At 39.0% G+C, this 26809-nt stretch overlaps 1 protein-coding gene across 2 annotated transcripts in view; it reads left to right on the forward strand.

Annotated features, from left to right (window-relative positions):
• The window catches only part of LOC113149517 (1-phosphatidylinositol 4,5-bisphosphate phosphodiesterase beta-4), a 56454-nt gene extending 30395 nt beyond the window's left edge, over positions 1–26059 (forward strand). For both annotated transcript variants that reach the window (XM_026341696.1, XM_026341695.1), the window contains 35 exons: positions 576–635; positions 2925–3068; positions 5275–5354; positions 5497–5550; positions 5653–5734; positions 5826–5926; positions 6700–6757; positions 7630–7738; positions 8342–8552; positions 8738–8831; positions 8997–9076; positions 9220–9304; positions 9404–9494; positions 9596–9691; positions 10033–10178; positions 10599–10685; positions 10778–10922; positions 11151–11235; positions 13176–13300; positions 14142–14193; positions 14743–14845; positions 15042–15206; positions 16497–16701; positions 17311–17399; positions 17585–17741; positions 17821–17870; positions 18053–18118; positions 18625–18740; positions 19102–19177; positions 19312–19487; positions 20243–20344; positions 20568–20625; positions 21873–21959; positions 22626–22662; positions 23395–26059. In XM_026341696.1, the coding sequence (XP_026197481.1) occupies positions 576–635; positions 2925–3068; positions 5275–5354; positions 5497–5550; positions 5653–5734; positions 5826–5926; positions 6700–6757; positions 7630–7738; positions 8342–8552; positions 8738–8831; positions 8997–9076; positions 9220–9304; positions 9404–9494; positions 9596–9691; positions 10033–10178; positions 10599–10685; positions 10778–10922; positions 11151–11235; positions 13176–13300; positions 14142–14193; positions 14743–14845; positions 15042–15206; positions 16497–16701; positions 17311–17399; positions 17585–17741; positions 17821–17870; positions 18053–18118; positions 18625–18740; positions 19102–19177; positions 19312–19487; positions 20243–20344; positions 20568–20625; positions 21873–21959; positions 22626–22662; positions 23395–23471 (3549 nt within the window). In that variant the 3' untranslated portion in view covers positions 23472–26059. The remainder of the gene's footprint in view (positions 1–575; positions 636–2924; positions 3069–5274; positions 5355–5496; positions 5551–5652; positions 5735–5825; positions 5927–6699; positions 6758–7629; positions 7739–8341; positions 8553–8737; positions 8832–8996; positions 9077–9219; positions 9305–9403; positions 9495–9595; positions 9692–10032; positions 10179–10598; positions 10686–10777; positions 10923–11150; positions 11236–13175; positions 13301–14141; positions 14194–14742; positions 14846–15041; positions 15207–16496; positions 16702–17310; positions 17400–17584; positions 17742–17820; positions 17871–18052; positions 18119–18624; positions 18741–19101; positions 19178–19311; positions 19488–20242; positions 20345–20567; positions 20626–21872; positions 21960–22625; positions 22663–23394) is intronic.
• Positions 26060–26809: the final 750 nt, after the last annotated feature.

Here is a 26809-nt window from a genome sequence, read left to right on the forward strand (position 1 = left end):
AAGGTCCCCAGAAGAAAATGCAACTACAATTGTCTACTTTGTCTAGTTATGTTGCTTTGAGAATCAAACTTACAAAATGAACCAAAAGGGGTCTTGACATCTATTTTTGCCAATATGCATATTTTCAAGATTCCAAAAACTTTATTAATTCCAGAGGGAAATTGTTTTGCCTCATTACAGTTATTCTCAACACAGACAAAAAGAAAGGGAACCACAACCAGGAAAGATCCACAAACAACACAAATACACAATAACATCAATACAGAGAACTCAATGTATGTACAGAATATGTGAGATGAATGAAAATTGACCCATTTTCCATTCATCTCACATATTCTGGTGTGGATCTTTCCTTATAGGATGTTACAATAAAACATGGTTAAGAGTAAGACTTGTAGATGTTTCCCATATTTGGATTATAATAGCCTGTTAATACCTGTTAGATGAGGTTTGTTTTGTTGTTGCTTTGTACTGGGTATTTGAAGTTTTTGCTAAAATCACAAGCAACACAATGTGTTGTGACTCGTTATCTTGTTTTCTTTATTTTTCTTTTCGTCTGTGCATCTCTCCTGCAGGAAGGCCAGGTTCTCGAGTGTTCTCTCATCAACAGCATTCGCGTTGGTGCCGTCCCAAAGGTGAGACCTCAGGAAAAACAATTTCCTCTCTGCCCACCACACACAACATTCAGTCACTTGTTCTTACAGTGACGTTCCTGTTAGAATCTGGTGAGATGGGCACATCAGAAACATTATTGACGCTTTAATTAGCAGAGGCTTTAGTGGTCAGTATCAATCGACTGGTGTGGGACTCACTTGAGTTCTCTCTGCTGAACTTCTCTCTAAAATACCAAATCACTTGGAAAACATAAACATGTTACATAAACATGAAATATTAAATCATCAAAATATATAGAATTCTAGCAGAGTTTGTCCACAATTTGTATCATTTTTGTTTTGAAACATTTGCTTGCGCTGTTGATCCAAACAGGAGTCATGAAAAACTAGCTTCAAGCCCAGTTATGATGGGTTGTCAGAGAACCAGTGGCTTAATGAGTTCACACTTTAGGATCGAAATCTCACAGGTATTCAATGTTCTCTTTGTCTTTTTCAGAATGGCTTCTCCTGATCCTGTAATCCCTTACATGTTTTTATTTATGTGCATCTGACAGCCAGTCATAATCAATTAGTTGTGTATTTAGAAGCCTGGTACACACATAACCTTGTATGGCTTGTCTCTTTGTTAAATATTGATTTGTGCCTTGACAGTGGCACATTATATGGTAGTACTGTATTTGGCATCATGCAGACCAGATGAATTATGAAAGCTGTTACAGGAATACCTGTGTTGATGCCTGCCTGTAATTAGTATGCAACTCAATCAAACCACTGGAAGTCAGACCCCTGATAGGACAGTATGTACCACGTACATAACCAGTCACGATGACAGCAGGAGGATGTCTGTTTGTTTGGTCATCGGTGAAGATGTCTGTGTATATACATGTATAAGAGCACGTATACAGATACTGCAGGCTGATAACACCTCCTCTAAATGCTCTATGCTGTTCTGTAAGTAGCGGACTAAGAACAACAGAGAGCAGGGCTTCTCCTCAGAGACTAACATGGTTACACAAACCCTGAAAGCTGTTTCAGATAATCCAATGAACACAAAAAGATGAATGGCATTGGATGATTTCTGGCTGGGGGTTTAAAACGGCAGAGCCTGTTGCCTGTTGCTGTTAATTCAATCATACAACAAAAATACATTACTATGTTCCATGGTGACGATGATGGCAGACTCTGAAATCTGATTGAAAACATGAGAGGGAGGGGTCGTGCTGTGTTGTTGGTAGTGAGAGAATGTTTTCATGAATTTAGTTTTCTTTTCATTTTCTGTTTCACAGACTTTGATTATGACAGCTACAGCTGTTTTGTATGTCATACCTAATGACTTCATTAGTTCAGTATTGATTCTTATAATATTATTATTACTATTACCATAATATTTAAAGATGTATAAATGATATCATTAAAAATACAGTTCTTCTTTTAGTCAGTATCTAATGCAGTTTATTATAAAATAAGATAACTAGTTATTTTTAGTATTTACTTGACTTAAGTTTTGGGGGAAAGAAAGTAAATGTCACAATTTGTGTGGTTTCACCTTCAGTTTGAACTAATAACTAAATGAATGAATGAAATGAGTGAATTTTCTTTTTCTTTTTCATATACATATCATTCTTCACATCATTAGTTGGTCACATCAAGCATGACCCACATACAAATGTATTCTTAGATTAGCAGCCTGTCAGATGGGGTTAATGTAGGGTGTCAGATGTTTTGGATATAATTGCATACCCAAGACCTTAGTTCACTTTGCATTAATAGGCAAACCTTGTCCAACATGTACAGTAAATCAATACTTAGTGTTGGTACCATACTTTCAAAAGCTTACATACTGTAAACAGCTAACTCCTTTGTTCATGTGTTACATGGATTTGAAACATCTACATTTTAGGAAAGAATCAGTGTGAATGAACAAAGCTAAACTACACTGATGAAGTCTACAATATCATGTCACAGGAGACTTTTTCCAATATATGAGAATTGTACAATGTTGCTAATTGCTTTACAAGACGTTTGCATTCACTCATACCTATAACTGAACTGGTTAATTCATGTCTGAAGTGCTGCTTTCCAGTACACTGCTAAACACATGCAAATATGTGGATTTATCTAAAGTGTTCTGTCTGGGCTAAGTTTTGACAGCTAACATTTCTTTTGAATTTAGTATTTTAATTTGCATATAATATAGACACACACACACTTACTTTCTACCTCTGTCTACTGTTTTCTTTTTGAGGACATTTCTTTGTTGGTTTGTCTGCCTACTAAACTGTCTTACCTTTACTCGTTCTCCTTTGTCAGGATCCTAAGATCTTGTCATCATTCGAAGCCATTGGAAAGACAGAGGCCGACTTGGAGGGCTGCATCATCTGCCTCTGTAGCGGCACAGACCTGGTCAACCTGAACTTCATGTTTATGGTGGCTGAGAACCCAGACATAGCCAAGGTAAATCTACGCAGCTTAGTGCTTTGACTCTGAACCCTTGGCTCAAAGAGTGAAAGTGCACAATGATATGATAGAGTGCAGATCTAGATTTGTTTTTTCTTTATTCAGAGACATTTTAGCATTGCAACTATGATGTTTAAAATAAATTCAATGTGTTCCTCTACGTGCACCTCATACACATACAGTATGATATGATTTCAACAGAACTCCTCAAAGCATGTCCCACAGGGTCAGAAAATGTGTTCTGCTGGGTGTCTGGACATAATTCATTCAATATTTCCACATCATGTTTAAAAGCCAAAAGCACTCTGACATAGCAAATGTTTAATTCAGAAACAAAGCAAATTGCCCGGTGAATGGTTCAGATGCCAGCTCCTACACAAGGCAGATCTGGCTGTGGTTCACACTGATAAATAGACACACTTAGAATGACTCATTTTTCCCTGCCTCACCTCAACTCCCTCCCTGTGTCTCTCCTGCACTCCTGATTTTGCAGTTATTTTCTGATCCTTTTTGTCTTGCTCTTAGTCTCCTCTTGCTTTATTTTTCTCCCACTGTCTCTATCACAGTTTTTCTTCTCACTCATATAGGAAAAAAGCTCAGAGAGAGGTCTCTGAGTGGAGAAGCACTTCTCTACCTTTCTCTTTATCATTTCCTTTCTCACTCTCTCTGTTTTGGGCTCAGATAGATGGACTCACTCTTCTCTCTTTGCTGACCCTGCTGGCAAACATCCAGACATTGTACACATCCTAGAAAAGCTTACGAAACACAACTGGATTAAATCTCAGCTTTTCTGGACTTGATTGAATTTGAAGAGTGGAAAAAAAATGCATTGTCAGTGGTGACATAATATAAACACTAAGTTCACACTAAGAGTATAAAAGCCAATGATGTTATTCTTTAAAGATAAGGCTGGCATTATTCTATGTTTTATTTGAAACATGCTTTCTGAATAGATCAGAATCAATACTGGTTGGCTAATTCAGTGTGGGCCAATAACCTAGCAGCAGTTGAGAGACACAAAGCGAAGAAAGAGAAAAAAGTTTTTCTCAGCCTGAAGGTCGTCTGCCAGATACCTCGCAATGCAGCTATTATCGATACATGAAAATAGAGATTATTGAAGTGCTGAAAAGCCTACTGGCTGTGACATAACACAATTATAATGATTGAAAGTCACAACACACTGTAAGCCTTTCTGACAATATTTTTAAGTTATTTATTAAAACATGTTAGTTCTGTCAAAAAATGTCCTCAGAATTCAAAACCACAACCAAATTCAAGCCAGTTTGAAAATGCATGTTTTGTGCCAGCACAGATTTGTTGTTTGGCACCACCGTGATCGTGTTTATGCAATTCCCAAGAGAGGGTGTTTTTGTGTGATGGCTGATAATAAATTATGTTTGTGCTCTGGAGAGCTCGCGGCCACAGGCCTCGCAGTGATATGCATGCAACAGCCTGAAGGTTGGAATACAAACGTACAGATGTATGTTGGCACCATGATCGTTATCCACAGTTTAAAACATATGTATTCTTGCAGATTCTGCCTCTCTCACTCTCTCATATACTCACGCCATGACACCATGAACACTTCCCAGTTTGCAGGTGGCCTTAAGTAGCAGACCTTGGGAGATGACAGGGTTATTTACATCAGCAGACACATGTTCTCTCTCACGCGCACACACACACAACTTCAGAGACGCCACATGCCCAAACAGACTACCCCTGCTGCACCCATTATCTTGTTTAATGTTTTTATAACGATGTCAGTAATAATTTGCCATGGACATGGAGTAGAGGCAGAACACAAAGAGGGAGAGTTTGAAGCAGAGACATTCACAGACGGGAAGTCAGGAAGGTCAAAATTGCTCAGATGCTCAGATTATCATCCTCAGTGACATTTCTTTCTATGCAGTCAGCAGTGTAAACTTACAAAGCCTTCTCTAGCTGTTTGCTTACTGTCGCTGTTTGTATCCTTGAACTGCCCACTCTTTTTATCACTGCGTATGTTTTCATGTGTGTATGCGCGTGTTGGTATGTCGAGGCCCTGCCTGTGTGAATTAAGAGGCTGTTTATTTACTTGCCGATTTTCACAAAATACTTTTCTAAATGCAGTGCAAGTTCTGGATCCCCCCTCTTGGCTGCTGAGTATGTGTGGGCTTCTGTTGGTCAGCGTGTGTGTCCTGAACTTGTGCTTGTTTGTTTGCAGAAGTGGATCGAGGGTTTGAGGTCAGTGATTCACAACTTTAAGGCCAACAACGTCTGTCCAATGACCTGCCTCAAGAAACAGTGAGTGTATATTACTTAACACTCTTAGCATGTCTGAATTACTATCATTCTACGTGTTGTATAGGGTTGTTTCTCTCAGATGGACAACTTAGAGAGACGGTTCTCTCTCTAATCTGTACCTTTCCTGTGTGTTTTCATGTAGTTGGATGAGAATGTGCTTCCTGACCAACGTAAATGGGAAGATCCCTGTTAGAGGGTGAGTAAACTGAGATATTTTCTCAGCCACTGTGCCACTTTCTGCCCAAATCATTTTACTCTAAAACGATTCACTCATCTTTTCTCTTAACGTGCCTTACAGCATTACACGGACATTTGCTTCAGGGAAGACAGAGAAGGGAATCTTTCAGGCTCTGAAGGATTTGGGCCTTCCTAGTGGAAAGGTCAGGAACTGTAAACTGTGGTAGTCCAACAGATGTATCCTGCTTGTTAAAACTGTAAATGCTAACACTTGGATGTGTTTATCATCCACAGAATGATGAAATTGAACCATCAGATTTCACCTTCGACATTTTCTACGCGCTCACACAGAAGATCTGCCCTCGTACAGACATAGAGGAACTTTTCAAAAAAATGTGATTTTCCTTTTAAACTATCCTTTTGTTATTTGTAGCAGTCCTGCCATGAATTCTGCTTTTACAAGGTTATAATTTCTCAGTTTTTGTTCCAGCTGCTATGTCATTTTGTAAATAGGGTAGACAAAACATTAGAAACACCTCTTAAGATAACGCACTCCAGTCTGACTCCACCGCCACTGTGTGACCTCAATAATAAAAATGTAGTAGAATTATCACCTTTAATTGACATAAACTGAGGAATTATAACCGTGTAAATGTAGAATTGATGGCAGAGCTGCAGTATTGGGTTATATTAGATTCTACAGACGTACCCAATAATGTAGACAGTGAGTGTATAATATTGTTTTTATTTATATTTCAAAAAATAACAATAAAATCTAAAACTTAACACATAAAGTAGTAACATTGCAATATACCATGTTACCCTATGCCTAAATAGAACAATATATATCCACTGTTAAAGTATTGCCCAAGTGTGAGCTACTGCATCTTGTTGAAATATTCAGGACAAAGTGTTTCTGCGCCTGCTGCACTAACTATGTCTGGACAGCCTAACCTGCTTCCACAGTTTAACATTAATTATGTTCAACCTAATGACAACATTCAAAGAAGTTATGATTAACATGTTGTTACTAAAAGTGTAACATTTAAGAATGATCCCTTTGAAAGACTGCTGTCTAATTTTAACTGAATGTGTGAATGCCTGTGAGGGTGTCTATTTAAAGAAGCGTAACATTTTGTTTTTTTCTTTCTAATTAATTCCTTTGCAGCAATGGGAACAAAACTGATTATTTAACTGTAGACCAGTTAGTCAGCTTTCTGAATGAAGTAAGCTCTTTATCATTCATTAACTTTTTTGTGTATCTGGCTTGCCCGAGCTACTCCCCTGCTTTACCCCCATCCTACTGTGGGTAGAAGTTGCCCTCCAGCTTAGACTGCACATCAGCTGACCGCCATTAAAACTCTATTAATGAGGTAGACACAACATTTAGTTTTCAGTCAGCTTGCAGGGGCAACTTCAACCAACTCCCCTATTCTGCATGCCCATCCCTCATCCCGTTTCCCATGTTGTCCCTACCGTGGCTTGCCTCCTTGTTTCTAATTGGTGTTGCCACGGCAACGGGGGGGGGGTGGGGGGGGGTAGAGGTTTCTATCCTGTTGTTTCCTGCTGTCTGTGTCCATGCTCTTCTGTGAGGCTGAATACCTGTTTAGTATCGCTGTGCAGTTTCATGTGTGTCGCTCCACTCCTGTGCATCAGGCTCTGGGTCGGCCAATGGAGTCACAGTTCAGGGTATATTAATTCCCACCTGACTTGCTGAGTCGGCAGTCGCACTGCAATGATGATTTGATGAGCTTGTTTTGCTGAAGTAGCACAGCCTTAAACGCGTCCAGTGCATGCCTTTCTTGCTTTTAGGCAAACATCTGAATCTCCCAGTATGGTTCACAGTTTTTTTTTGTGAACATCTTAGTAAAACGTTGTTTTATTATAGACATAAATGTTCTTGATAAGGCCACACTAAGTAATTTAGGAAAATTCCAAATCACAATGACTGCTGTTGGTACTTTGTTGCATTTAATTGACCCCTGTCATGTGTGTCAGTGCAAAATGTTTCTTTGTGTTAACTTTGACTTGTGTTATGGAACTAACTGTTTGTGTAGACAATTCATAACTGTGTGCATGCCTGTTCATTGCTCCACAGAACCAGCGTGACCCGAGGTTAAATGAAATTCTGTTCCCTTTTTACGACCCCAAGAGAGCCATGCAGATCATCGAGAAATATGAGAGAGATGAAGAGCTGAAGAAGAAGGGTAAAAAATAAAAATAAAAATCCCAAGGCAAAAAGCTAACTGAGCCTGTGCTGCCATCTGCCTGTCCAACTTTGAAGCTGCAGTATGCCACACCAGAGAAAGGATTGTCTGTTGGAATGGCTTGTTACAATTACTTCCTCCCTTTTTATCCCTTATAGTTCTTATCACCATGACACATTGAAAAGCTTTAGCTTGTATTGCTACTCCTAATAAAAAGAATATGCTTATAACACAGTGGCACCCATCTCTAATAAGATTTGCTATTCTGATGCCTAAAACTTCCACGTTTCACTATTGAATAATTATGCTTTGTTGGAAATGTGATTGTAACTAGAGTGAATGGTCTAGCAAAAAGGCTGTCTGTATGCTATGTGTGATCTTTTTAAAGAAATTATGAAAGCAATTTGTGTCAGTATTCTGGATTAAAAATCTACTCAGAAGCACAAACTAGTTTTGTACATGGGATCAAATGTAAGCAGTTCAGCTTCAAAGCTAGTAAAGTGAAACATTTTTATATGTATTCATAAATACTAATCAATTCCATATGACTTGTATTACATATGTCAACATTTTGAAAGATGTTTATTCATTACCCTTTGACAGGTCGCATGTCCAGTGATGGGTTCTGTCGGTACCTGATGTCAGATGAAAATGCTCCAGTCTTCTTAGACCGGCTGGAGCTGTACCAGGAAATGGACCAGCCACTGGCCCACTACTTCATCAGCTCCTCCCACAACACCTACCTGACAGGCCGACAGTTTGGAGGGAAGTCTTCAGTGGAGATGTATCGCCAGGTCCTGCTGTCTGGATGCAGGTACACTAGTGTGTCTTTGTGGTCTATTAAGATGGTGGATACACAGTTGAATATGTAGATGCACATGAACCATAGACAGTATGTGGATGAGCTACTGCTCTAACTGTACATGCATATTACAGCACATGCCTGTATCGACATGTTTTGACCACTCCAATGCTTCTCTGTGCTTTCAATTCTTGCAGATGTGTGGAGTTGGACTGCTGGGATGGGAAAGGAGAGGACCAGGAGCCCATAATTACTCATGGCAAAGCTATGTGTACAGACATCCTGTTTAAGGTGAACACACACGCACACTACAAGATGCACAATACATGCAACAGTTTGCTTCTGGCTATCTTCAAATATGTACCTGCCTTCTTGTGTGTATGGTAGTTCATCTATTGTGACTTCCTCCCTCTTTATGCTCTGCTCATGCTTTTCTCTTATTCTTCCTCCTCACAGGATGTTATTCAAGCTATCAAGGAGACAGCATTTGTTACTTCAGAATACCCTGTCATTTTGTCCTTTGAAAATCACTGCAGGTAAATATTCACTTAATAGCAAGCAAAGTTGCTAAAGGATGATGATTTGCTTTTGTGATGTGCATTCATGAATTGATATTATGGATATATATGTGTACACTGACACGTTTCATTCTGAATGTGTCTATGTATCTATCTACTAGTAAACCACAGCAGTACAAGATGGCCAAATATTGTGAGGAGATATTTGGTGACCTCCTTCTCAAACAGCCTTTGGAGAACTATCCGGTGAATACTGAATACTGAATACTGATTTATAGCTATTTTTTGATACAACTGCATAATGGTGATCCATGTTTAACTGTGTCCTTATATTTTCTTTGACAGATTGAATCTGGACGATCTTTACCTTCTCCAAATGACCTCAAACGTAAAATTCTCATCAAAAACAAACGCTTGAAACCTGAAGTGGAGCAGAGTATGTACACAATTTAAAGCCTCCTGAATCGTTAAATATCTGTTTATTATGAAATTGTTTCCACACTGTGGCTTAATTGTATGCCTTTGTGTGTAATACAGAGCAGCTAGAGGCCTTTAAGAAACACATGGAGGCAGGAGAAACCAACACCCCCGCCATAATTATGGGAGAAGAGAATGAAGACGACCCAGAGAACGGTCAGCTAAATTACATGTTTGTGTGTATACAAGTGAAAAAGGTGAAACTGCAGTACAGACTGTCTGCATCACAGACCACAGGTTATGCTTAGCTGAGTTTCTCACCTAAGCTGCATGTGTAGTATCATACTATGACATCACAAGAAAGATGTTTTGAAGAAATAATGACAGGAAAATGATTAGAAAATTAAAAGTTTTATTTTGATTTCAAGTGTAAATTTTTACAGAACACATTTTTAAAAAGCCTCATTATCTTCACACTGTAAAATTAGATGAATTGTTGAATGTTAAATTACAGTACATGCTGCAGTATGAACTTCTGTTTTTGTATATGACTGTAGGAGAAAAAGATGCTGAGGATAAGGATTTGAATTCAGAGGCTCCAAGTCTGTCAGAGGCAACCAGTGAGAAACAGGCCAACAGTGTGTCCCAGAGTAACACTGTCAGCTCCAGTAAAGAGGAAGAACAGAGCAACAGTATCAAAAAGGTGCGTTGTCACTTTGAGAGTAGAGTCAACAGTAACAGTAGCGGCAATGGTATGGACCAATACTGCTCACAGATTATTGAAATATAGTAAAGTATAATGTTGCTGAGGTCATTGTAACATGTCCACTTGTGACAATGTGCAAATCCCTTCATTCTGAAATGCCAACTGCAAGAAAAATGAGGATGAAATAGTGGGGGAAAAAAAAACATCCAGACACAGTAAAACAATTTCAGCTACAGTGTCTATGATCTTTTTTTTTACATGAAGTTAAAGACTTCTAAAACTACTAAAGCTCATATAAAGTAGAGAATTGTTGGGAATTTGTGATGATGCTTAACAATTAATGACAAATTAGCATAGAAATAAAACTGGAAATGTTTGATTTAATGTTCTTGTGTGTGTGTGTCTTTGTCTTTCCAGGTACCTGATGATGAAGTGACAGAGATTTCTGAAGCAACAGATGCCACCGATATCTCTGAAGCATCTGACCAAGACAATAACAAGAAGGTAAGAACAAATCTGCCCCCCTCATTCTCACACACTGGCACAAATTCACTCAACTTCGTTTTGTAATGTGCATGTGTACCTGAACTGTGCAGGGTGGGGATGTGGCAGAAGACTCTGAAGAGGCTCTGATAGCTCAGTACACATATGTTGGGGCCACCACTAATATCCACCCGTATCTCTCAGCCATGGTCAACTACGCACAGCCTGTGAAGTTTCAGAGTTTTGATGTGGCAGAGGGTGAGCTTTGATTTCCTCTTTACAGATTTTAAGCAAATGGTATCATGAATACAATCATTTGTGATTGTGTTGTGTTATTCTAAATATTACTTATATACGTATTAACTTTGCATAATTTTTCTTTTACTGTTTTATTCTACGTATTGATCTAGAAGTCTTGGTTTTCAGTTGTTGTATAAAGTGTCTACAGTTAATTCTCTCTCTACTTTATTTTTTCCTGTCTCTTAGAAAGGAACATCCACCATAACATGTCATCTTTTAATGAGTCTGTTGGCCTCGGTTACCTTAAGACTAATGCCATAGAGTTTGTCAAGTATCCTTTGAACTGGGAGATCAGGTAAAAAGCATTTTCATATTTCTTGGAAGTAAGAAAAATAGATGGCACTATACAGCTCAGTAGTAGTATTGGGGTAATATCTCTGTGCTGTTTGGTAATGTAGAAACCACACCGCAAGAGCTACTGTAATTACCCGGAAACACACTTGTTTCTGTGTATTAACCATGAAGCACAGCTGTAAAATGCAAAACTATGTTTATACTGAATTTCATTGTAACGGCTGTCGTGATAAAGATTCGATTAAATTCAGTATTATTTGTATAGCGCCAAATCACAACAGAAAGGCGGGCATCTACCTCGACCGGTTGGAGTGAGTGGAAAGAGGACAGAGAAAAGAACAGCAGGCGACAAAAAACAATAAGCAGCAAAACCACTGGGCCAGGTCGGTAGGACCATTAACTGCACTCACAGATATACAGCTCTGGAGTCGGGGATACCTGCAAAAAAGAACAGTGAGAGGGAGACAGAAAGGAGGAAGCACAACTACAGGGGAGAGAAGACACAACGTTAATGACATGCAATGGTGGCATTTGAATGGATAGAGGGGAGGAAAGAAGCTCAGTGCATCAGTAGAGGTTCCCCAGCAGACTAACCTATAGCACCATCTCTAACTATAAACTTTTAAAAAAAGTAAAGAAGGTTTTAAGTCTAGTCTTAAATGAAGAGAGGGTGTCTGCCTCCAGAACCTGAACAGGGGGCTGGTTCTACAGGAGAAGAGCTTGATAGCTAAAAGCCCTGCCTTCCATTGTACATCTGGAAACTCTAGGAACCAGAAGTAGACATTCACTCTGAAAACATGAGAGTTCTGCTTGGAAAATATGGAACTATGAGGTCTTTAAAATAAGATGGAGCTTGATTATCATGTGCTTTATACTTGAGAAGAAGAAATTTTAAATTAAATTCTGGATTTTGCAGGGAGCCAATAGAGAGAAGCTAACGTTGGAGAAATATGATCTCTTGCAAATTCCAGTCAGAACTCTGGCTGCAGCATTTTGGATTAACTGGAGGCTTTTTAAGCAGTGATTGAGACATCTTATCAGCAGTGAATTACAATAATCTAGTCTGGAAGTAACAAATTCACAAGTTAGTTTTTTTTTTTTTTAATGCTCCTAGTTATTACAAAATTCCTCAAGTGGAAGAAGGAAGTTCTAGAGATTTCTTTTATGTAAGATGAACAACATGACAGCACTAAAGAATTAAAGCCCTCTTAAGCCACTAATGGAAATGGTCATGACTAAAAAATATGCGTATATTATTAACAAAATAATCCTGTTACATTGTTATTACTGAAATATCACCCCCCAGTATCTTATTATAAAAGTATTACCTCCTATTAACTTCTTATTCCTGAGATACTACCCCACTGTTAGCATATTTCTTACATTTTTCTCTATTACCATGTTAAGATTGACTAAAGTGTTTCAGTACTTATTAGATTTTTAAACTGTACAAGGAGGAACACTTGGTTTGTTATAATCACCACTATTCTTCACCTTGCATATTTATACTTTCTGCTCCTAAGCATATATATGTAACTTTCTAACATAATAATAATAATAATAATAATAATAATAATAATAATAATAATAATAATAATAATAATGTTTGTATGAACTTAATAGGGTCACCTAAATAAGAACTGAATAATGGGTCAGAGCTGATGTTTTTCCACCCATGTCTGCCATCAGAAAAGAACTGGAGGCCTCTAGAGGCCAGACTGCCTTTGGACCGTGTGACTTGGTCTGACACTCATACACCGCCCTCTCTCCCCAGTGAGAGTGCTTGACCCAAGCTGTTCACACTAAAAATAGTCCTGCGGTGTGTTTGATGTATACACAGGCAGTCCAATCCATACACACACGCTAGAACACACATGGTCTCCCTCTTTTTTAAAATTTTCCTGAGCATCAGCGCAGCTACAATAAGCGTCAGATGAGCCGTATCTACCCCAAAGGAGGCCGGGTGGACTCCAGTAATTACATGCCTCAGATCTTCTGGAACGCAGGCTGCCAGATGGTCTCACTCAACTTCCAGACCCCAGGTACGACGGCACGGAAGATAGGACCTCTGACCTCATACACACCCATACAAGTATTCCACATACAGTACAGCACATGCATGTTACCAACACACAAGCACATAAAATGCCAGCGTTCTGTCTAAGATAGCGCAACTGATGTGATATTCACCCATATTAAGTTTACATTAGTGCACTACCCGAGCAACTTGCACATCCAAATATGCAAAGAACAACCTGAACAAAGACATTTTCTGGATTCGATTTAAAGGGCTGGTTCACCCAAAATGCTTGATGAGCTTTACACATTAGTTGTGACCTACTGAGCTGAAGGGGAAAAAGTGCTGATTTGATCTATCCATAAGACATACAGAATTTAGCTTTGGGAAACTATGCTGTAGTGTTTGCTTTATAAAAACAATATTCTTCAGACTAGATCAGACAAAATGAGCATTTACATATTTATAACACAAAGTAGGTAGGTAGGTTCACCATTGCTCAACTCTTCTGTTTTTGTTCTTATACACACACACACACACACACACACTCCACATACACACCTATACAATGAGTAATGCCTGCTGTAAGACAGCTGCTGTCCTTTAGCCAGAGGCGAGAGGGGTCAGACCATATGGTCCGCTACGGGCGGGACATATGCAAACCCGGAGGGGGAAGTTACAAGCTACTGTGATGGAGAGATAGATTAGAAGACAGGGAAAAAGTAAAACGCTCTAAATAGAAAAAGATAAATTAACTAAACTGTTATGTTCATATAACATTGTCATCAACGTCATAAGTCCTGTGAGTATCTGATGTCTGTATCAGTTCTTAAATGCCTCTTATTCTCCGTTTCCCTCTCCCTCAGACCTGGCCATGCAGTTGAACCAGGGAAAGTTTGAATACAACGGCTCCTGCGGGTGAGAACAGTTCCTTACGCCTGTCCTTAGCTCATTCCCATCCCTTCTCCACCCCTCTCTAAAGCTCATCAATTAAAGCCTGTCACATCTCATTACTCGTTGCCAGCAGCAACATAGCTACTGTCTGCCCTGAGAGCCATTGAGTGCTTTGGTGAAGTGAGTTCCTCTTCACTTGCCTCTGAGGCTCTCTGCAGTCATCCATCTCTTCCTCTCTCCATCGTTGTCTTTGTCCCTCAGCTTTAATACTGTCCCTGAGGGCAGAGATTTTACTGCTAATGCTGGAAATCTCATATATGGGGAGATCAGGGCTTTTGCAGACACCCATGATCACTAATGCCACTCTGATGAGTCCCCCAGCTAACACACCATGATCTGATAGATCATTAAGAGCTTAACTCAAACTAAAAATTTCTACAGATGCATTTTATTATTAGCATTATGCTTTATATAATATAAATATACAAAAATAAATACTGGTTGGTCTTAGGGTTGGTTGATTTAGCTGTGTGCATTATCTTTTATTTATCTTTTGTATATATATCTTTTGAGATATCTGCTGAAACCCGACTTCATGCGACGCTCAGACAGGATGTTCGACCCTTTCTCAGAGACGCCGGTGGATGGTGTCATCGCTGCAACCTGTAGTGTACAGGTCAGGTCATCTGTCAGTTTAATGAAAAAGGAAAATTACAGTGTCACAAAAGTGTAATCACATTAAATATTCTATATTATCTTATATGAAGCCTTTCCTTTATTGCAAACATAGAGGTGATCATAAACAAGATAGCTGCAGACATCCAGTTACCATGAATAATTACAATTCAAACCTGCTTTCTGCCTTTTTACAGGTGTTCTCTGGACAGTTCTTGTCAGACAAGAAAATTGGCACATATGTTGAGGTTGACATGTATGGGCTGCCAACAGACACCATCAGAAAGGAGTTCCGAACACGTATGGTGATGAACAACGGACTGAACCCTGCATACAATGAAGAGCCCTTTGTCTTCAGAAAGGTAAAGCAAGAGGAGAAGAGGGGTTTTAGGACAGGTAGGGGCCAGGGCTGCAGTGAGGTGAATACTGTCTGGTTTGAGATGATGTCTGTTTTGAACAATTGGGGAAGATGCAAAGGAATCATGAAGCCTATAAAAGAGTTGATGATGATGGAAACTCCTCATTCTGTCTATACATCAGGGAATAAAAGGGAAGGTTTGAGCAAGGAAAAAGACAATATAAGGAGGGTGTGTTTTAGTTCACATGCAGAAAGAAAGGAGGAGGGCAAAGGACAGCGCAAAGAAGAAACAACAGAAAGAATTAGAGTAAAGGAGGAAATCGAGAAACAAGGAGAGATGTGGGAGATGGAGAGTGAAAGAGGGAAATGTGCTGCTCTCAGCAGAATGAGGAGTCTCTCAGCCATGACTGTGACTCCAGCTTCCTAACACACCATCAATCACAGGCTGCCGCAGTGCTGCTCTGCTCAGACACGCATAGCACTGTGAGAGAGGGGCATCATAAGCAGAGCTGCTGGCAAGACTTGTTTCCCGCGTTTACACACATACTCAAATATACATACAGACCCTATACCCTAAGTTCTGCCACACCTTTGGTATGCTTGCCCAAATGGTGCTGGCAAGATGACTCCGAGCAAACAATACTCACCACCAGGATTCACACATAATACATCAGCAAGGCTACGTTTACGTAAGCATACACAAGGATGCTTCTACCCATTCATCTCTACTGAGTATTCTTTAGCCTTATCTCTTACCTTCCCCCTTCTTCTAGGTATTAATCATCCTCCTCTCTCCGTTCACTTATCTCCACACAATGCCTGTTCAGAACCCCCCTCCCTCTCCTCCAAGGGTTTACATACAAAAACTCAGATGCACACATACAAGACGTAGTGCACTGTGTAGATTTGTACTAGTAAGGGAAGTGGCCTTGTCAGTAGTCAGATATGCTGTGTGGTGTTGTGCGATCATGCTTTGTCCCTGTATCACACTGTGACAGTCCCCTGATAGTGTGCCCTGCAGCTTCATAGTTGACCTTCCTGTTTATTGCTATGGTTTTGTGCTTTTACTTAAAGAATGACCATTTCACTACAATGGCCGCACAGTTGTTTGTCATTTACCCATCTTCACCAGAATGAGTTAAGTAAACTTCCTACAGTTCCAAGGGCTAAATATCCTGGGCCTTATTTTCTGTCTCACTTTTTTTTCTTCACGTCCCTTTCCACATTCCTTTTCCCACTCTCCTATTGCCTTTACCTCACCCCCACCCACAACACCCCACATCCCCCACCCCAGGTAATCTTACCAGATCTGGCAGTACTGCGCATCGCAGTCTACGATGACAATAACAAGCTTATTGGTCAACGCATCCTGCCTCTGGATGGCCTGCAGGCCGGCTACCGTCACATCTCACTGAGGAATGAGGGGAACAAGCCTCTGTCATTGCCCACTATTTTCTGTCAAATAATCCTCAAGACCTACGTACCCGACGGTTTTGGAGGTGAGCAAAACGAAACACACACACACACACTTTAATTATAAAACTTGTTCTTCTATGTTTAAATGCAGAATTACAGTTTCTTGCCAAATATTGCTGATAATAAAGTAGCTTCTGAAGCCTGTAGGAAGAGGAAAGAGAAAAAGTACGCAATGCAGCTCTCCTGCTCGCTTACTCTATGCCTGGGGTTGGTTTGAATGTTCAGTGTAATGGCATGGCACAGATGACAGTGAATCTGCAGTAATAGTCAGTTTAAAAGAGTCAGAAGCATACAAATGAGCAGGACAAGTGGAGTTGCCATTAAATAAAGCCAAAAGGCTTGCACTCTGTAACCATTACTGTAAGCATTAGCTTTCTTCAATATGCCACCACAATCATTGCTGTACCAGACACAGCACTAACATACAGTGGCAAGAAAAAGTATGTGACCCTTTTGGAATTTCATGGTTTTCTGCATTAATTTGTCATAATGTGATCTGAGCTTCATCTAAGTCAAGAGCATTAACAAATATGACCAGAAGTAAATCAAATTCTGTGGGAAAGGCTGAATACTATGGAGTTGTAAAGTGTAGTCCTTTATTGTACTCTACTAATAATTGTTTGTATTTTCAGCTATTGTGGATGCTCTATCAGACCCAAAGAAGTTCCTGACCATAGCAGAGAAGAGAGCTGATCAGATGAAGGCACTAGGGATTGACACGGTACACATAACTTACACTTCAGTGCGACTCAGTAATGGCTGTACAAGTTATACTGGGTTTAAACTCAGCAAGTGGAGAAGAAAAACTATAGATTACTGGGATGCTGCAACCAAACATTTAACTTGGCTGTCACAGACACAATATAATAAAAGATTTCCTTTCATTTTGTCCTGTCTCTATTGCAGAATGACATAGCAGATGTTCCCAGTGGAAGCTCAAAGAACGACAAGAAGGGAAAGGGCAAAGGAGACACAGTGAAAGCCAGTGTGACACCACAGGCCAGCTCTGACATGGCCCAGACCTCAAACTCGGCCCAAAATAACACAGCTGAAACCAAGAAAGGTATATTCGGACTCATACACGTTAAACATATAGACATCTATACAAACAGTTAAATTATTTTTCTCCTCTGTTGTTTCAGACACTGCTCTCGTGCCTAATGTCAGCATTGATGATCTAAAACAAATGAAGGTTTGTATGCTCTATTCTTAGATATTAGCTCTTTATAAAAGTAAACTATTGAGCAAGTATTGATGGTAAATTACCTAATGAAATGGTGCACAGAAGTAATTATATACAGTACATACTACAAGAATAAACCTGATAAGTGTGAACAGTTGAAGATACCTAAATATGTTTCTCTCCTACTGCAGACGTACCTTAAATTGATTAAAAAGCAACAGAAGGAGCTCAACACTTTAAAGAAAAAACACTCAAAGGTGGGTGATGGTTCTAGTGTAGACCTGAGGGACAGAATCAGAGCAAGGTAGCGGTTCCATCTTTCATCTTTCACTGACTGTTGCTTCATTACTGTTTTCATGTGCGTGCACACACAAAAACACTCAGTCTGACCATTACAAAGATGCATAGAACCAGCCACATAATAAATGTTTTGTAAGAAATTAGACTTGCTAAAGTTCCCTTTCCTTTGACGAGAGCTCACCATAGAGACCGTGGCGGGTGCTGGCTCATTCATAGTGGCTGACTGTATTAAGTTCTATTGCATAATACATATTAAATATCATCTAGACTTGTGCTCATTGAACAAAGAGGACTACCAGCTTTTACTCAAGAGACAACACCATGTATTTAAAAAAAATAAAAAAAACAGTTACACACAGCAGCTGCCTGTTCTGCTGTTTCAAATTCTGTATATAGGCATAATTCTCTTACTGTATCTGCTTATGGAGGAGGTACAAGTTAACATGTTTCCTCTTTTCAACAGGATCAGAATATAATGCAGAAAGCCCACTGCACACAAGTGGACAAGATAGTGTCTCTGCATGAAAAGGAGAAGACAACCCTGGAGAAACTGCTAGAGAAAGCTATCAAGAAGCGAGGGTAAGTAGAGAAGAAAAGAATTTTAATTCAGTGTACAGACTAACATTGGTGCATTACACTAGCTGGGTTTTTTTGGGAGCTACAGTCAAAGTGGACTACATTTTACAAATAATGTAATCTAAAATGTAAAGCACCTTGAATTGCCTTTGCATATGAAATGTGCTATAGAAATAAGGCTGCCCTGTCTATACATAAGCATTTGGGAAAGTGAGGGGATACTTACTCTGATTAGTACCACAAGTCTCTTCAAACTCTGGTTTCTCTAAAACCCTGACCATCTGATTGACTTCCTACCTTCGATGAAAGCACTTTAACCAAACAGACTTGCACAGTCAGTTATATGTATTTGATTTTCATTTAGGGAAAACAACTGCCAAGAGCTGAAGAAGGAGACAGAAGATAAGATCCAAACACTAGTCGCTGAACACAAAGCCAAAGTAAGAAAGCAGTGATTTCTTAACATCCTTTCTGCTAAGTTATTAGCTGGGAGGGTGACAAGGACCTTAGCTGTGGGAGCGGTAATTGACCAAGGTGTGTGTGTGTGTGTGTGTGTGTGTGTGTGTGCGTGCAGGTAAAGGACATCACAGCACAGCACACTAAAGAGTGGTCCGAGCTGATCAGCAGTCACAGCGTTGAAGAGCAGGAGATGAAGGACAGCCACGTCACACAGCAGTGTGAACACCTCAAGAAACTACTGGCCACTGTCCAGGAACAGCAGACCATGCAGCTCAAACTCATCCATGACAGGTGAGAGGCTCAAATACTCTAATGCATACATCCAGTCAGGTTCAAAAGCTGGGGTGGTAAGTAACTCTACTAATGCACTGTACATAAGTACAATTATGAGGTACTTGTACTTTACTTAGTACTTCTAATTGATGTTACTTTTACTGCACTACAAATGATTAAAATTTTAATTACTTAGTTTATGAATTATAATTCATTAGTTAATACTTATTATTTGTAGTTAATTCGATTAGAATTACATTCTTGAAAAGAGAGCAAGCACTGATGAGCTTAGGAATACCAAAAGAAAATATGGAAAAACGCCCTCCAAGGCGTAGCTGTGTCTGTGTCAAAGTCAACAAGTAAGAGAACACTACCACAAGATGTAAACCACTGATTGGAGTTTGCCCAAAAAAAAAAAAAGTAAATAAAACTAAACTAAACTAAAAACGTGTAGAATTGTGGAACAAATCATAAGAACAGAAGATGCAAAGATTAACTTGTACCAGACTGATGGGAAGGCGAGTATGGAGAAGGAATTGTAATTCCTACACTATTCATTTACTATTGAGAACACCCTTTAATTGTCAGTCTACACTTAAAACACCGCAGTCCACTGTGAGCACTAACAGTGACAAAACAATGACAGTAGGTGATTAGACCTGGGGGAGCAGTGATTTCTTTGCAAAACTGAAAAGCCCAAATCCCCTAATTACCCTTACAGCTACAAGTAGGTTTGTTGTTGCTGAATGCATGTGCTTGTTTCAAAATCTTAGGCAAAGCAAGGAGATGCGTGCCAACCAGGCCAAGATGTCCATGGAAAACAGTAAAGCTATCAGCCAGGACAAGACCATCAAAAACAAGGCAGAGAGAGAGAGGTGGGTCACACATACAGTATACTATTATCAAGTAATTATTCACTATTTCCTATTTACATGACTAAGTGAGTTAATAACTCGACTTACTCAAGAAAGCTGACTGGAGCCAGGCTGCTTGAATGCATGTAAATGTGCTGCTTTTCTTGCAAATCTACTGTTGAATCAGTGACAATTGTAGTTTGGCACCTGTAATGTTGTGGTCCTTCTTTCTTTTGCTCTTTAGGAGAGTGCGAGAGTTAAACAGCAGCAATACCAAGAAGTTCCTGGATGAGAGGAAGAGGGTAGGTTATATATTTTTACAACTCTATGTATTCTTTATCTAAAATATACACCAGGGATTCTCACTGTTTAACCCTTACCTAACCTGCAAGTTAATGTATTATTGACATATTATATATTATGACAAATTGTTCAGATGTCTGTTACTCCAGTAGCTTAATTTTCAATGTAAATACAACTAAGTGGTTATATTAGGCTTAATTTTGGGTTTGTTTTATTCTAAGGCTCCACTGAAAAGACAAAAAAAAAAACAACTAACAGCTCCTCTGGCCTAGAAACTGAAAAGGCTTCTTTATATCCTTTGTTATTGATTGTGTCTTTGGGAAGAGTTAATACTGTTAATTTTTGCTCAGAACACACAAAGACATTATCTATGTGACATATTGACCTCTGCACGAACACTCATATAGAGCTAGCCATGAGTAGAGCTGTGGCAGCTAACCTCAGAGGGTTCTAGGAACAGCTTATTGAGTGGGTGTATGAGCTGACAATGGATGGCCAATTATGGATTTCCACACCACTTGATGTCAGCCAGTGCAGCATTTTGGAAAAACTCCTGAGAACAAGGCCAGACTAAAATTTGGGTGTTTCAGTAGTAGCCAGCATACAAACATACATTCAGCTCAAGCTTTGGGCCTGAGGGTGGATCCTAGGAAAATATGAGAGGAGAGGAACCAAGGAAATAGGTTTTTATAGACATGAGATGTCCTGTCCTCTGACCTATTTGACACGATGTCTGTTTTTGATGACGGTGAAACAGCTATGGTTCAGCTCTGACTATAGAGTTGCTGGCATATATATAGTATTTATTGGCATTCTGTTTTTATTATTATTATTTGTATATTGTATTATTAGTGCAATCCATATTATAATTATATTGATTCGTAGAAATGTATAATTTGAACAAATGTAGATTACGTAAATATATTGTGGGTTGTATTTATGTGTATTTATATACAACTCTCATCCAATGATTGTTACTCATTATGAAATTATACACAAGAAACTAGTTCAGCTGCCGTAAAAGTATTTTTAAACATCAAAACACGAAAAGCATTATGACTTTAAACCTTTCCACATTCTAAAGAAAATATATGAATTTTCACTCTAACCAACTTGTTTTGCTTGAACCAACCCTGAACAACTTTTCCCAGTGGTCTTTGACAAATACTTTTCCAGGCTCTATTAAAAGATCATGTCTATGGTAACTGGTCATAATGTACTGCCTTTGTCCCTGTTGTATCTACAGCTAGCCATGAAGCATCAGAAGGAGATGGAGCAGCTACAGAAAAACCAGAGAGAACAGCTGGAGAAACTGGAGAAGTTCAATGAGCAGGTACAGCACTAAAAGAGTGAGCCACACAGTTAACTGCCAGTTTACTGTAGATTTCATAAGAAAATCCCTGGAGATAACATGCTTGCCACTGAACTTGTTCTTCATTTGAAGTGGTAAAATGTATAACCACACACGTATTAGCTGCACTTACTAGAGATTCTCAAAATCTGCTCCACTGAATTTAAATGTAAATGAAACCTGTAGCTGAGGACTAGTGTTGCTTTCAAGTGATTCCTTCCACAGATAATGACCTGCAGTTTATATCATTTATGTTGTAAACTTTAATTAGTTTAGCAGGAAATGTTCCACATAGCTGCTATCAAAATTGCCTAAAGGCCCCCCAAAGACAACGCTAGACTGAAAGAATAAACTAAAATTCATACTAGTCATACAAGTCGCATCTGTTGTATTTTTCTTCTTACAGTAGCTTTGCTTTGTGTTGATTTTACGTAGCGTGTTCTCAGGATAACACATAAGCGAACCATATCTTTCTACTGTGCATATTTAATGTGTACAACACTTTGCCATTTTAAGTATAGTGTGTTTTGTAAATGAATTTTTGTCTCCATTTTTGCATTTTATTTGACCATGTCACACACATTCATTTGCCTGTACATGTCTTAAATGTATACACGTTTTTAATATGATTTGCTTCTTCCGACACAGCTATTGAAATCACACCATGCAAACAAACAGGTTCAAGGTAGGCATCTCCATCTCAATCCTACCTCTGATACCACCTCGCTATCAGCTTCCTCTCAGTGCGTCTTTTGGTGATCATGTTTCCTTCTATCCCTTCATCTTCTATCAGTCTTGTTACTTATTTTTCCTTGCTTCAGTTTCTACAGTGACTGTTAAAATCTGCTTTCTTGTGCCATTTAAGTGACTACAATAATGAGCACCCTTGAACTGAATAACTGAGTAAAATTGTACACTACAGGCTTCTCTTTGAAGATATAAGCAATTCATTTTCCATTACACTGTTAGATCCAATTCTTAAATGTTTAGTCTGCACGTTTCAAAGTGCCAACAGGCAGCTTGAGTCATTTATCACCATGACTCACCAGCTATTACTAAGCATAAACTGCCAGCTCACAATCTTCCCCACTGTGCTTTCACTCCAGCTCATAGTATGTGATTACTATACATCTCACGACATACATTTTGTGACAATCTTTACAAGCAACTCTTACTAAACATGTGATTTATATTAACTGCACAAGTATTGTAGGATAGTCTACAGAAGTGATAATTACTGAGGTAAAAACAGATTTTTCTCTTACTGATTAAAAACATTACCCACCATTTAGAAATGAAGCTCAGAGTTGGTAACAAACTTGTTCAAAAAAGACAATAGGATTGCCCGTAGTGTCACAGGTGTGCATTCAGCTTAAGTTTCCGTATGTTTCAAACTATGTTTTGTGTCTCCTTAAAGGCCAAGGACATGCAGCAGATGGTGAAGTTGGAGGAGGAGATGGACCGCAGACCTGCCACACTGGTGTGAGCGACTGAGACCGAGACACAAACACACACAAACTCATACACACTTACAGTAAGGAGGTGCAGAAATACACCACCATGGAAAGCCCTCTATAACCCAGAGACAAAAACTCTGCCTATATCACTGTCTGTACTTTTCTGTCACGTTCAGTCACAGTAGTCCTTTCCACCATTTAGTTTCTTTTCATTCACCCATACTTCCTGTCGGCTGTACCCATACCCACCTACTAACTTTAGACCACTGAGCCATGGTGCTTATCACTGTTTGACAGGGGGTTTAACCACTGATCGAGGGATGGAGGTTTCCTCGAGGGTGAAGCAACATAGAGGGAAACACATTGCCTTCTCCATTTTTTGTAGATTCTTTCACTCTTCTCTGTATCCTATGGGCAACACAGCTGCAGCTACTGGTGAACACACTCATACAGCACATGCACAGACACATTCACTCATGGGTCGGGTAAAGGTATATCCGTGCCCTTTGACTTTTTTTTTGTACCTGATTAACCCCTCCAGAAACAGTGCAGAAGAGAAGAAGATATGTATACGATTTTTTGCCATTTCAGCACAAAAGAATAAACTTTGTGAGATACACTGTACACTACACGCCGTTCTTGTCCTGAGCACTTTGTATGTGATAGACCATCATAACAATGTGGAAAATGTAGCAGTGCACTACTGTAGGTTTGCTGTATTTCAGAATGTATTGGGAGGGGGGGCATCACTGTATGACTGAGGGGCACCCTCCCATGTCACTTAATCCCACAATGCAAGCCGTTTGACTTCACAAAAGATGTATTACTGACTTCTGTTATTTAACAATATTCCAGCCGACTAGACAAGAGACTTTTATATCTTAAGTCAAAAGACAATAAAGGGATCACAAGGGATAGGTGTTCACTTTGTATGTTTTGTTACTCTATGTCCAATTTTGCAGTTGAATTTTGTTTTTAACTACAAGGAAAAACATGATGGTGTAATCTGTGTTTCACTTGCACTTAAAAAAAAAAAAAACATGACATTTATATGTTTTAAAATTGCTTATGCTCCATTTCCAAAAGTTTAAAATTGCCAATTCAATACAGAAGTCTACATGGATAATTATTATTATAATTATGAGAGACTAAAAATCATGTACTATGCAAAAAAAGAACACAAATGATTTCCTCAAAGTTTAAGGATATTACAAAAGTAACCAAAAGAAAACATATTACAGTAATGTTCCATTTGCCTCTTTTTTTATTGCTTCAAACTGAGGCAGTGACATTTACATGATCTACTAGTAAGTACAAGATTATGTAAAATTAGACTGGGTATTTACATGCATGTATTTTGCAATTAAACTCTGAAAATTGAGGCAAAGCTGCAATATATTGGTAACAAAATGAACCCATACAGCACTTTAATTTAGCTGTAATACATATTCGACCTGCCCTTAATCATCAGACATAGAACTTTAGCCAACAAAACAAAGCCATCAAGTTTCTTGCTCATTAAGTCAGTGAAGTGAAGTGAAGTACACCTTTAATATCTTTTTGACTGCACCTTAGCAACCTCATTTTGTAATCCTCATCGTTTCCTTGCTTGGCTTTGGTCAGGGGAGATCAGCCTGCAACATGGCTGCCACACATTATCAGCACAGGGATTTCAGACAAGACCTGGCTCTTGCTTTGTCTTAAAAACATATTCTGCATAAATGTAACAGTTTGTGTGAATACGATTTAAAGACATAATCAGCCCTGAAGACTATCCTGGAATTGACCAGAATGACAGACTGAATAAGGAGTATGTGAAAACACACAAAATGATGGGGTATATTGGCCTATGTTTGCCTTTTAAAAGATTTTGTTTTTAATTCTGTTATTCATGTAAAGGGTAGACGGGATGTTCTTGTATATACTGGAATGTATGTAGTTTAATTTACTTTTTGACTAATGGTGTTCTGTCATACAAGGGCTCGGGGATAGAGTATGTCTATTGGATGTTGGGGAAAGATGTTGGTCAACCACTGGGTTTTTCTGTTTTTTCTTTTCTGTTTTCCAGTCTGCCCTTACTGCACCACACAACACAGTATAAAGCTCTCACCACATATCTAGTGCAGAGATAAATGAGTAAAAGTGCTTTTAAATGCTATTCCATCGCTTTCAAATGTGCCACACAGTGTCTGTTAGGACGATTAAATTATTTTATTAATGGTAAAATGCCAAATTAAGGGGTTATTTATATGAAGACGTATATAAATAAATGAATATATATTATATATATATTAGATATGTGTAGTTTAAGATTATTATGTTTGTTAGAGGCTTTTTTGCACTAGTTGAATGTTTTTGTTGTGTGATTACATGTAACCTTTGGCTCTCTAGTTTGTCAAAAAAAAGCAGATTATTTTTGCAGATCTATGTAACAGAATTGAGTTCCTCAGTTTTTACTGTATCTCCTCTGTTTTCTATTTGAACTGTAGCCTGTCAACAAACCATTCTGTGCGTTTTTTTATGTATATTGTATTGTTGAACTTATAGCAATGAAAATACTGTTGTTATTCAGCTCCTTTAATACCGTTTTATAGTATGTGTACCAATAAATACTGGTGTAAAATGGGACATTTGGCTCATTTGTATTATCTTGCAATTATAGGTAGTTGTACTTGTCAGAAGATAGTGATGATATATTAGACTAGTATGAAGATAAATAAAGCTTGTGCATGGTCATGTAGACTTAACATGACCAACACAGACTGTTTATATGAAAATCCATCTTTCCTTTGCCTCATTAAAACGTTATTCTGATGTTAACAATAGGGGCTGTTTGTCCCCTCAGTCTGCTCCTCCCGAGTGATCTTTGTGTTTCAATATGTCTCAAGAGAGGTCATACTGTGTATACTGTCAACAGCGGGAGTGCGCAATGCGCGCAAACTCACCACCCACGTACTCAGGAAGGGTGATCACTACCGTCTAATCATATTCAACAAGTGCGGGATGAATTCATGTCCCAGATTCAGTCTACACAGTTGGTATTGTCATTATAATCAAAGTATTTCCATTAGAAAGACGTACAAAGCGCAGTAATTATGTTTACGTTGCCCGGCAACTACGTGGCTTCCCCTTCACTATATAACCGTGGTGCAGGACTTGTTTTGTCAGCGCTCGTTTGGTGGAGAGGTCTTCAAACCTGGTCCAAAACAAAACTCCAGTAAGTTTTGATGTATGTCAAAACCATGCTTAAGGCTCCCGGGAGGACTGACGGGCAAACAGGAACCCAGATCCTCCTGGAGGCAATGTCGAAGGATAAAATCCACCTGGCGAGGTTTGTCCTGGATGCCTTGGATGGTGAAATCGTGGACTCGAAAA

Source organism: Anabas testudineus, chromosome 24 (assembly GCF_900324465.2).
Source record: "Anabas testudineus chromosome 24, fAnaTes1.2, whole genome shotgun sequence".
Classification (NCBI taxonomy): Eukaryota; Metazoa; Chordata; class Actinopteri; order Anabantiformes; family Anabantidae; genus Anabas; species Anabas testudineus.